This window comes from Colobus angolensis, unplaced genomic scaffold, assembly GCF_000951035.1.
Source record: "Colobus angolensis palliatus isolate OR3802 unplaced genomic scaffold, Cang.pa_1.0 Scaffold462, whole genome shotgun sequence".
In the NCBI taxonomy this organism is placed as follows: domain Eukaryota; kingdom Metazoa; phylum Chordata; class Mammalia; order Primates; family Cercopithecidae; genus Colobus; species Colobus angolensis.
Genome location: NW_012118066.1, coordinates 355,649 through 367,572, shown reverse-complemented (window position 1 = coordinate 367,572; position 11,924 = coordinate 355,649). Strand labels below are relative to the sequence as shown.

The 11,924-nt window shown below is 46.7% G+C and overlaps 2 protein-coding genes across 2 annotated transcripts in view; one reads left to right on the top strand and one right to left on the bottom strand.

Annotated features, from left to right (window-relative positions):
* Nucleotides 1-10,149: 10,149 nt before the first annotated feature.
* On the bottom strand, nucleotides 10,150-11,918 carry LOC105523428 (voltage-dependent P/Q-type calcium channel subunit alpha-1A). The gene is given in 2 exon segments (XM_011958241.1): nucleotides 10,150-11,321; nucleotides 11,323-11,918. Coding segments are annotated over 2 exon segments (864 nt in total). The 5' UTR covers nucleotides 11,917-11,918; the 3' UTR covers nucleotides 10,150-11,051.
* SFMBT1 (Scm-like with four mbt domains 1) overlaps nucleotides 11,646-11,924 on the top strand; it is a 160,970-nt gene continuing 160,691 nt past the window's right edge. The window contains exon 1 of the mRNA XM_011958242.1: nucleotides 11,646-11,827. The gene's annotated coding sequence lies outside the window, so the exon portion shown is untranslated. The remainder of the gene's footprint in view (nucleotides 11,828-11,924) is intronic.

Sequence of the window (11,924 nt, the reverse complement as noted above, 5' to 3'; positions counted from 1 at the left end):
GGAAGCTGCTAGAACCTAATGGATGTTGACTTTAAAGGTAAGATTGTTCAGGTATATTAGTGGACATCTAGTCCAATGCTATAGCAAATTCCAGAGGTCTCAGGTGCATGCAATTCTACTTTCTAAAGAAAGTAAATACTCAGAAAATAGATTCTAACCCAGACATTTGGATTATACTGAGATAAATATGTAAATAAATTTTAGCAAGTCTGAACACTGACAAGCCAGATCTTCAGGTTAACTAAGAAAAGCCTAGAAACTTCATTATTTACTGTGCTTTGTGTGGCATAACTGGTAACAAGGAAGTAAAATGGTACATATTTGAACTGGACCACAGTAATTAAATGATTTATCCATATCATTTGTAAGACAATTGTCAGATTGAGATTAATAGTAAGTGGCAGCTTCCCAGAAATCTGGGTTGTTATTTGGCTTAGCTGTGCCCTAGGATTACCTTTTACCTTAAGCATGCTTCCTAACTTAAGGATCTTCCTTGATTTTTAAGTTCAAATTTGGAGGTTATGTGAAGTGATTGAAATAAGTCTTTCAGGCAGAGGAAGTAAATAATTTCAAGAATATAGAGAAAGCAACTTTGTAATCGAAACATGAGAAGCTTAAGTTTAGGAAATGATTAGAATATAAACTGTTAAAACGATCAAGATTTTGGCCACAGATGAAAATATGAACACTAGGGCAAGGCGCCATGGCTCACGCCTGTAATCCCAGCATTTTGGGAGGCCGCAGCGGGTGGATCGTGAGGTCAAAAGACGGAGATCATCCTAGCTCTAACATGGTCAAATTCTGTCTCTAATAAAAATACGAAAACTAGCTGGGCGTGGTTGCACATGCCTGTAATCCCAGCTACTCAGGAGGCTGAGGCAGGAGAATCGCTTGAACCCAGGAGGCAGAGGTTGCAGTGAGCGGAGATCACACCATTGCACTCCAGCCTGGGTGACAGATCGAGACTCCGTCTAAAAAAAACCAAAAACCAAACCAGCTGGGTGCGGTGGCTCACCCCTGTAATCCCAGCACTTTGGGAGGCCAAGGTGGGTGGATCACCTGAGGTCAGGAGTTCAAGACAAGCCTGGCTAATATGGTGAAACCCCGTCTCTACTAAAAATACAAAAATTAGCCAGGTGTGGTGGTGCATGCCTGCAGTCCCAGCTACTGAGAAGCTGAGGCAGGAGAATGGCTTGATCCCGCGAGGCAGAGGTTGCAGTGAGCTGGGATGGAGGCATTGCACTCCAGCCTGGGCGACAGAGCAAGACTCCATCTCAAAAAATAAATAAAAAATAAAAAAATAAACTGCTGTGTAGCTGTAACAGGCATCAAACAAACACATGAAATGTCCTTGTGAACATCTTGTAGCTCCACACCAATATCCTGACAGTTATTGTATTACATTGGTACAAAAGTAATCACAGTTTTTGCCATTAAAAGTAACAGCAAAAACTGCAATTGCTTTTGCACCAACCTAAATATGTAGGCTATACCTTAATATGAAAGAAAGAATGGCAGAGTAGGGAGAGGCAGGGACTGGGACAGAGGGCATGGGACAGGCAGGGACTGTGGTCTCCACTCATGGTGAAAAGGTGGGGGTGTGAGGGACTCTGGGCAGCAAATGGATTCAGGCAGTGCTTGCCTAAGCTCAGCAGGTGGTTATGGAGAGAGAGTGTAGGAGGGTCCCTGGTGGCATCTCCCTTTATCCTCTCTTCTCCTTGTTGGGCCTGCCTTGCCAAGTCCCTTCCAAGGGCCAGAGGAACAGCCTTCTTCACAACCCTCCTGCCCCAGCCTCTCTAAAAGGGCCATGAGGGTCATGGAGAATGTTCTTGCCTGCACTGGTTACCATGTTGAAAATAAGCAGTCATCCAGGTTTCACCCTAGAGAGGTCAATTCCAAGGCCTGGGGGTCAGGTAGGGCTGAGGGGCTATCACTTTATATATATATGTGTCTTTTTGTACTTCAATTATACTTCAATAGTATAGAAAAACAGAAATATTTTCAATCATATTCATTTCATTAAAATACTATTAATACTTTAATATAATTGTCTTTAATATCATTTAATATAATAACATGATTTAATATAATATTTTATGAGGGGCAAAATGATCATACTTCTTTGGCAAACAATAATTTTAAAATAGTATTTATCTCCTCTTCTTCCTTTTAACATTTCTGTATTTTGTGTTTTACAATATATGTAACATTTTATTAAACTAGTATATATATATTAAATATTATGATGTAAGTATTTTGGAAGACATACACTCATATGGGTACAATATTTTGAAGACCTGAACAAATGGGAACTCTTGAATCCTCATCCCCTGGGCATTCTATATGGTTTATATTATAAATTTAATTATAAATAATATGATTCACCTTTTAATAAAGGAGTGGTTTAACATTAAAGAAAAAAAGAGGCCAGGTGCAGTGGCTCACACCTGTAATCCCAGCACTTTGGGAGGCCAAAGTGGGCAGACCACCTGAGGTCAGTAGTTCAAGACCAACTTGGCCAACATAGTGAAACCCCATCTCTACTAAAAATACAAAAATTAGCCAGGCATGGTAATTACAGGCACATGCCTGTAATCCTAGTTACTCAGGAGGCTGAGGTAGGAGAATCGCTTGAACCTGAGAGATGGAGGTTGCAGTGAGCCGAGATCACGCCACTGCACTCTAGCCTGGGGGACAGAGCGAGACTCCATCTCAAAAAGAAAAAAAGAAAAAAGAAAAAGAATAATCTGATATATGTAGAAACACGGATGAATCTCAGAAACAAACAGGACGCCTGACACAGCAGGTCACACTCGTAAACTCAGCACTTTGCGAGGCTGAGGTGGGAGAATCACTTGAGACTAGAGTTCAAGACCAGCTTGGGCAACGTGGTGAGACTCCGTTTCTACAAAAAATAAGAAAAGGTGTGGTGACACATGCCTGTAATCCTAGCTACTCAGGAGGTTAAGGCAGGAGGGTCACTTGAAGCCAAGAGTTAGAGGCTGCAGTGCACAATTATTGCACCTGTGAAGTGAGACCCTGTCTCAAAATAAAAAACCAGACAGGGACTGGTGGCTCATGCCTGTAATGCTAGCACTTTGAGAGGCTGAGGTGGGCAGATCACTTGAGGTCAGTAGTTCGAAACCAGCCTGGCCAACATGGTGAAACCCCATCTTCTACCGAAACACACACGCACACATTAGCTGAGCGCTGTGGCTCACACCTGTAATCACAGCTACTCGGGAGGCTGAGGCAGGAGAACTGCTTGAACTTGGAGGCAGTGGTTGCAGTGAGCTGAGATGGCACCACTGCATTCCAGCCTGGACGATAGAGTAAGAAGACACCATCTCGAAAACAACAACAAAAACAACAACAAAGAAAAAAGCAACCAGATATGATTGCTATTTGGAGGAGCTGAACAAAAAAAAAAATTTAAAAAAAACAGACACAAGAGAGTATTGCCATATGATGAAATTCTTTTTCTTGTCTTTTCTTTCTTTCTTTTTTCTTTACTTTTCCTTTTTTTTTTTTGAGGCAAAGTCTCACTCTGTCACCCAGGCTAGAGTGCTGTGCCACAGTCACAGCTCACTGCAGTCTTGACCTCCAGGCTCAAGTGATCCTCCCACCTTAGCCTCCTGAATAGCTAGGACTACAGGCTTGGGCCACCACACCTGGCTAATTTTAAAATTTTCTTTAGAGATGGGGTCTTGCTGTGTTGCCCAGGCTGGTCTCAAACTGCTGGCCTCAATCAGTCCTCCCACCTTGGCCTCTAAAGTGCTGGGATTACAGGCACGAGCCACCATGCCCGGCATATGATGAAGTTTATAAAAACAGGCAAAACTAATCTTGAAACTAGAAATCAGATCAGTGTTTGCCTATGAGTGAGGAGAGTCATTAGAAGGCTCTGTGCTGGCCAGGAGCGGTGGCTCACGCATGTAATCCTAGCACTTTGGGAGGCCACGGCTGGCAGATCACCTGAGATGAGGAGTTTGACACCAGCCTGGCCAACATGGCGAAACCCCGTCTACTAAAAATACAAAAATTAGCCGGGCATTGTGGCATGTGTCTGTAATCCCAGCTACCTGGGAGGCTGAGGCAGAAGAATTGCTTGAACCCGGGAGGCGGAGGTTGCAGTGAGCCGAGATCACAACACTGCATTCCAACCTGGGTGACAGAGCGAGACTTCATTTCAAAAAAAAAAAAAAGTCTCTGTGTCTTCATGGTGGTGGTGGTTACGTGGACTGCACCTCTGTGAGCACTCAGAGAATTTACACGTATAAAATGGGTATATGTGTGTCTGTATATGTATATATACACGTGTCTATTTATGTGTATATATATGTCTATATATGTGTGTATATATATTTTGAGACAGAGTCTCGTTCTATCGCCCAGGTTGGAGGGCAGTGGGGCGGTCTTGGCTCACTGCAACCTCTGATTCTTATGGCTCAGCCTCCCGAGTAGCTGGGATTACAGGTGTGCACCACCACACCTGGCTATTTTTTGTATTTTTGGTAGAGATGGGGTTTCACAATGTTGGCCAGGCTGGTCTCAAGCTCCTGACCTCATGTGATCTGCCCACCTCAGCCTCCCAAAGTGCTGGGATTACAGGCCTGAACCACCACACATGGCCCAAAATGGGTATATTTTATTGTAAGCAAATTATACCTAAAAAAAAAAAAGTATTGTAAAAAAACTCTCGGCCACACTCATGCCTGTAATCCTAGCACTTTGGGAGGCCATTGGGGGGCAGATCACTTGAGCTTAGGAGTTTGAGACCAGCCTAGGCAACATAGTGAGACCCTCATCTCTAAAAAAATATGAAAATTAGCCAGGCATGGTGGCACGCACCTGTATTCTCAGCTACTTGGGAGTCTGAGGTGGGGGTATCACTCAATCCTGGGAGATCAAGGCTTCAGTGAGCCATGATTATACCACTGCACTCCAGCCTGGGTGACAGAGCAAGAGCCTATCTCACAAAAAAAAAAAAAAAAAAAAAGCAACAAAACAACAACAACAACAAAAAGCACCTCACTATGCTGGTCAAGCAAAGCGCCATCTGGGCCACATTTGACACAGGGCCTACCAGTTTGTGTCCTCTGTCCCAGTCACTGTATACATTTCTCATACAATTTTTTTTTTCCTTTTCTTAGACAAGGTCTGGCTCTATAGCCCAGGCTGGAGTGCAGTGGCATCATCTCAGCTCACTGCAACCTCCACCTCCCAGGCTCAAGTCATCCTCCCACCTCAGCCTCCCAAGTAGCTGGGACTACAGGTGTGCACTACCACACCTGGCTAATTTTTGTATTTTTGTAGCTATGGGTTTTCACCATGTTGCCCAGTCTGGTTTCAAGCTCATGAACTCAAGTGATCCACAGAGGGAGACAGAGCGAGACTCCGTCTGAAAAAAAAAAAAAAAAAGAGACTCCAACCCAAAGAACTGCTCCCTGTTTTTTCATGCATTGCTGAGTGTCCTTGGTCACTTATTTGGTGCCTGTGACCTTTTATTAGCAGATAAGAAGTTGAAGGTGCAAAATAATTTAAGAAAAATGCATGGCACAATAACATAAAATTGGAACACTGTGCCTATTAATATATTTTCTCCCCATAAATTGGGAAAAGAGGGCTGTGGAGAGAGAGAAGCGGTCTTTGGGGTTGAATGGGGGCATAATCCTTGGCTTGTGGCACTCAAGGATAGAAAACGGGGTCAAGAGGGCCAGTGCCTGTTCTGAGGTAAGCAACTGAGGAAAAGCAAGCTAAGTGCCTTAGGAAGACAGAGAAAGAAGGGGAGCAATCTTGGGAGGCCTCTTGGAGGAGATGGCTTTAGGTCAGGACAATTATTTCTCATCATTCTGTTGTGCTTTAGAGTTTGCAAAGAATGCTTATACACATTTTGTTCTTTGGATTCCTAGGAGCCAGCAAAGTAGGTAGTTTCTTCCCCATTTTGCAAAGATGAGGAAACCGATCCCAGAGAGGTAAAGGGTCCCATAGAAGGTCTCACAGAGAATCAGTGACTAACTCTGAACTTGACCCCAGCTGTCTGCCTCCACACCCATTGTTTTTTCCCTGACAACAGAGCATAGGTGAGCAGGACACCTGGTGGGGCAGGGGTTACAGGAGCCAGAACATGGAGGGAAGCAGGGCAGGTGTTATGGAGGATGTGGAGTCATGGCCTGTGCTCCGGGGGCAGCAGGGCCAGCATAGTCAGCTGGGCCTCAGTGAAGAATGGCATGGGGTGAGCAGTGACTCTTCAGTGGGGCTCACCTGATTGCTTGGGTAATTAGCCACAGGAAGTCATTATGTGACTGGCCTCATTTGGACTGACTGAAGGAAGCTGGCTAGTCAGTGGCAATGGAGGTCCGCTGATCACTGACAGCAGGCCTGGCTGGCTTGTGGAATTTCATTCAGTTTTTCATGGGTTGAAAACAGCATGATGCCCTGGCTGAAGGTTCTGCCAGTCCCCAGGGTCCGGGCCTGGCCCTTAGATTCTCATCCAGTACAAGGCCCCAGATTGATGCCCACCCGCAGAAAGCTGATTCGTGGGCAGGCAAGGCTTCAGGGCATAGGGGGTTCATATAGAATGGTTGAACACTGACCCCTTGGTCAATGATGTCAGAGGATTACAACCCTTACCCCATGAAGCCAGCAGGAAGCGGAGACTAAGTTGGGAATGGCCACGATACCTCCTGGGTGTGCCAACCTCTGGTCTTGGATGCTGCCAAATGGCCCACTAGCCACCCTCTTGTCTTCCCACTGCCTCTCGGGGAAAGGGCTGACCTCATGGTGATGGAGACAGGCATGTCTTTGTGCTCAAGGGGACTGATGTCTATCTGTAGGATTACAGAGGGGGACAGAACCCAAATACATGACAAACAAATGTAGGTATAAATTAGCAGTATTACCACAGGGGAGAGAGAGAACCTGTTTAGATGGGGTGGGCAGGGAAAGCCTCTCTGAGGAGACCATCTTGTTAAGCAGATACTGGAACAATAAGGTGTCACCTATGTAAAGGTGGGTGCAGGAAAGTGGGATGGGGAGTGTGCCAGTGGGAAGGACAGTGACATACTCATGAAATGGAAAGGAGACAGGTGCAGTTAAAATACAGCAAGCAAGGCAGGTGAGTAGGACAGCTGAATGGGACAGGTGACGATGGGCCAGGTGAAGGTGGGCCAGGCCAGTCTTTTTTTTTTTTTGAGACACAGTTTCGCTCTTGTCACCCAGGCTGGTGTGCAATGGCATGATCTTGGCTCACTGCAAACTCTGCCCCCCAGCTTTAAGCAATTCTCCTGCCTCAGTCTCCCATGTAGCTGGGATTACAGGCACGTGCCACCACGCCCAGCTAATTTTTGCATTTTTAGTAGAGACGGGGTTTCGCCATGTTGGCCAGGCTGGTCTCGAACTCCTGACCTCAAGTGATCTGCCCACCTTAGCCTCCCAAAGTGTTGGGATTGCAGGTGTGAGCCAGTGCTCCAGGCCAGGGCCAGGGCCAGTCTTTTTTTTTTTTTTTTGAGACGGAGTCTCACCCTGTTGCCCAGCCTGGAGTGCAATTGCGCCATCTAGGCTCACTGCAACCTCAGCCTCCCAGATTCAAGTGATTCTCCTGCCTCAGCCTCCTGAGTAGCTGGGATTACAGGCACGTGCTACCACACCCGGTTACTTTTTGTAACTTTAGTAGAGATGGGGTTTTGCCATATTGGCCAGGCTGGTCTTGAACTCCTGACCTCATGACTCGCCCACCTTGGCCTCCCAAAGTGCTGGGATTACAGGCGTGAGCCACCGCACCTGGCCCTGGTGCCTTATAGGCCAAGGTGAGGCTTTTGGACTTGTGCAAAGTGCAATAGGGAACCTTGAGAGGCTTTTCAGCTGGGGTGAGTCGTGACCAGAAGTCAGTTTTTGATAAGTTACCCCTCGTTCCATGCTCTTCTGGGGCTGCATCTTCTGTCAACAATCCCCAACTCGAATTTTCCAGTAGTGTGGTTTCCCAGTAGAAGCTGGCATGCCTGATTTGTGGCTAAGCTTTGCTTCTCTTTAAGGATGACCTGGAAGCTCTCAGTTTGCTCTTTGTCCATAGGGAATGTTATGGCCTGTCCTGAAGGATGTTGCAAGAGTTAAAGGAGATTCTGTCCAAGTGCACATGTGCATACTCACACCCACATCTACACAGTGCCCGACACAAGTCAGATGGGCAGTTTTAAACTGTTCCTTGAGTTCTCTGTTCTTCTTCCTTAGGGATCATGAAGGTGAGCAAGAGAGGCATTTCTAAATTACTAAACGAAGGAATCTGAATAAATTGAAAGATAGGACCGGACGTGGTGGCCAGCACTTTGGGAGGCCGAGGTGGGTGGATCATTGAGCCTAGGAGTTCGAGACCAGCCTGGACAACATGGCAAAAACCTGTCTCTACTAAAAATACAAAAATTAGCTGGGCATGGTGGTGCACACCTGTAGTCCCAGCTACTCAGGGGGCTGAGGCAGGAGGATTGCTTTAGCCTGGGAGGTAGAGGCTGCAGTGAGCCATGATAGCACCATTGCACTGCAACATGGGTGACAGAGTGAGACTCTCTCTCAAAAAAAAATTTCAAAAAGCCTGGGCGCGGTGGCTCACACCTGTAATCCCAGCACTTTGGGAGGCTGAGGTGGGTGGATCATGAGGTCAGGAGTTCAAGACCAGCCCGACCAACATGGTGAGACCTTGTCTCTACTAAAAATACAAAAATTAGCCAGGTGTGGTAGCGCACGCCTGTAATCCCAGCTACTGAGGAGGCTGAGGCAGGAGAATCGCTTGAGCAGAGGTTACAGTGAGCCGAGATTGCACCACTGCACTCCAGCCTGGGTGACAGAGCGAGACTCTGTCTCAAAAAAATCATTAACAACAGCTAACATTTACAAAACATTTACTATGTCCTAGGCGTTGAGGTTGTGAGGCAGCTGTTAATCTTTTTTTTTTTTTTTTTTTTGAGATGGAGTCTTGCTTTCTCGCCCAGGCTGGAGTGCAGTGGCGCGATCTTGGCTCACTGCAACCTCCATCTCCCGGGTTCACGCTATTCTCCTGCCTCAGCCTCCCGAGTAGCTGGGACTGCACGCCTGGCTAAGTTTTTTGTATTTTTACTAGAGACAGGGTTTCACCGTGTTAGCCAGGATGGTCTCAATCTCCTGACCTCTCCACCCGACTCGGCCTCCCAAAGTGCTGGGATTACAGGTGTGAGCCAATGCGCCAGGCAGGAGGAAGCTGTTACTCTTATCCTAATTTTACAGACCAAGACCCGAAGGCCCAGAGGGGACAGGTAAGTTGCCAAGGTCACAGGGCTGGTTGTTGAACCTGGGTGGTCCCTCCTCAAAGCCAGTTCTCTTAACCCTTATATGATTATGGTAGGATGCATAGAGACACATAAACCAGTGTGGATATCAACTGATACTCTGAAAAAAGAAGACCTCATAAGGGCATGAGAGGGAATCAAGCCTTTTTATATGTCAGAACCTATTCCAAAGAACCAATATTTAGATTCACATGGTATTTGCTCAAACTTAGGGCTACGGAAGGAAGTGGAGAATTCAAAAATATATTAATCAAAATCAAAAGTCTAGCATAAAAGTAGGTTTTACTAAACAAAGGATTTTTTTTTTTTTTTCTGAGACGGAGTTTCGCTTTGTTGCCCAGGCTAGAGGGCAGTGGCGCAATCTCTGCTCACTGCAAGCTCTGCCTCCAAGGTTCACACCATTCTCCTGCCTCAGCCTCCCCAGTAGCTGGGACTACAGGTGCCTGCCACCACGCCCGCCTAATTTTTTTGTGTGTTTTTAGTAGAGACGGAGTTTCACTGTTAGCCAGGATGGTCTCGATCTCCTGACCTCGTGATCCTCCCACCTCGGCCTCCCAAAGTGCTGGGATTACAGTCGTGAGCCACTGTGCCCAGTCTTTTTTTAAAATTATTTTTATTTTTATTTTTTGAGATGGAGTCTTGCTCTGTCACCCAGGTTGGAGTGCAGTAGCACAATCACGGCTCACTGCAGCCTAAAACTCCTGGCTTAAAGTGATCCTCTTGCCTCAATCTCCCAAAATGCTAGGACTACAGGTGTAAGTCACCACGTCTGGTGAATAATTATTTAATAAATGGTAACTGCAGAATTAATAACAACTGATGACAGTGGTAGTGAGTTATGTCCATATTTTACTCCAAATAAATAAACCAAAATAAAATCGGGATAATCATCAGAGAATGAAATATGAAATGAAATTGTACAAAACTAGCAGAAAAAAGACTATCAGATGGGCAGCAGAAAGCTCACTTTGTCAGAATTGAAGCAATTAAAAAAACCACAAAGGATTCACTAGAATGACACATTGAACATTAGAATAAAATAAGAAAGAACAGGCTAGAAAATATTTGCATCAATGTCGACAAAGGAATAATATCTATAATACAAAAAAAGCTTGTTTAAAGTTAGAAGGTTCAAGTCCCCAGAAGATAGATATGCACAGAACATTCACAGAACAGGGAATGCAGATAATAAATGCATGGAAAAAAAATTCATGTTTGAATGTTTGGTCACCTAAGAAATGCCAAGTAACCTTGAACTAGCAATAGACTATTAAAGTAGGGGGGAAATGGCACTCAATGTTTAAAAATGTGTAAACTCCTTACACTTGTTTCTTGGAGGTGGTAGAATAATTGGGGCAGCTCTTGGGGAAAACATGACGCTGGAAGCCAAGACTACTTGGCCATTCACAGCCTTCTACCTGGGAGCCTTTCCACTCCCAGGTATTTGTCCCAAGTGCAGAATTCAAGGATACGTTAGCAAACAACTGTAAAGAACCAAAAATATTAGGGGGCTGAGTGAATAGTTAAGGACATCTGCACACCTTAAAAATGAATCATGTGAACAAAACAAAAATGGTAGTGAAAGTAGTAACAAAAACAGTGTTGTTGCAACTATATACAGTGTATATATATGTTTCATGTCGTGAAAAGTTTCATTTCATTGTAATAATATGGATTACTGTATTCTTTTTAGATTGTTCTCTTTCTGGTTGTCATACTGTTTTTTCAGCGGTGCTAAAAAAAATCTGGATTCAAATCCAACCAGCGGCGTGACTTTGAGTAAGTTCCTGAAGTAGGATATTTCCCAGAGCGGTTGAGGGAGACGGCTCGAGCTCGCGCCTGGCACACGGTGAGAACCCCAGACTTTCTTCTTGCGGTGGGGGCACCTCTGAGCCCTGTCCGAGAACTCCTTTCAGGGCCTGGGAGTCTCATCAGGAGCTCCCGGGTCTCGGTGGCGCGGGAACTCCCTCCTGGAGGGAACTTTCCGGAGCAGGTGGGCGGGTGTTATGTCCCACCGGCACCTGCGCTCAGGAGTAGGGGGCGAGCTCAGGCAACCTAACCGCTCACGGTCACCTCGGGTTGCTGGGCCGACTTGAAGCCGCCTTCGAGGTTCTGATCCTTCCCGGGGCTCTGGGCTCTTTCGTCCCAATTCGCAGCTGTCCTGTGCCCCCTCGCTGCAGGAAGACTCAAGATTTACAGGGCGCCTCCTGCGGAAGCCTAGAGACACCGGGGGCGCCGAAGGGCCCGCGCCGGACTTCGCAGACAGGGGGCACTTGGGTGCCCTTTCAGGTCTCAGAGGGCGCGCCCGATCCCCGACGCGGGGCAGGCAAAAGGGCGCAGCCCCCACGGCGGCAGCACGCGCGCATCTGGGATCCGGCCGCTTCTCCGCTCTTGCCATCTTGTCCGAACCGGTCACGTGCGGGCGACAGCGGTGCTCTTCGCCAGGCCAGTACGCCAGGTCCGACCCGCGAACCCCTCTGGGATCCCCACCGCTCCGTCCACAACCCGAGGTGAGGCGCGAGGGCCCTTCCCTCCTGGGTCGGGGCCGGGCCAAGGCGGGCACTGGGTTCCCGGGGAAGCGTCTCCTCTTCCGGGCCATTCAGCTTG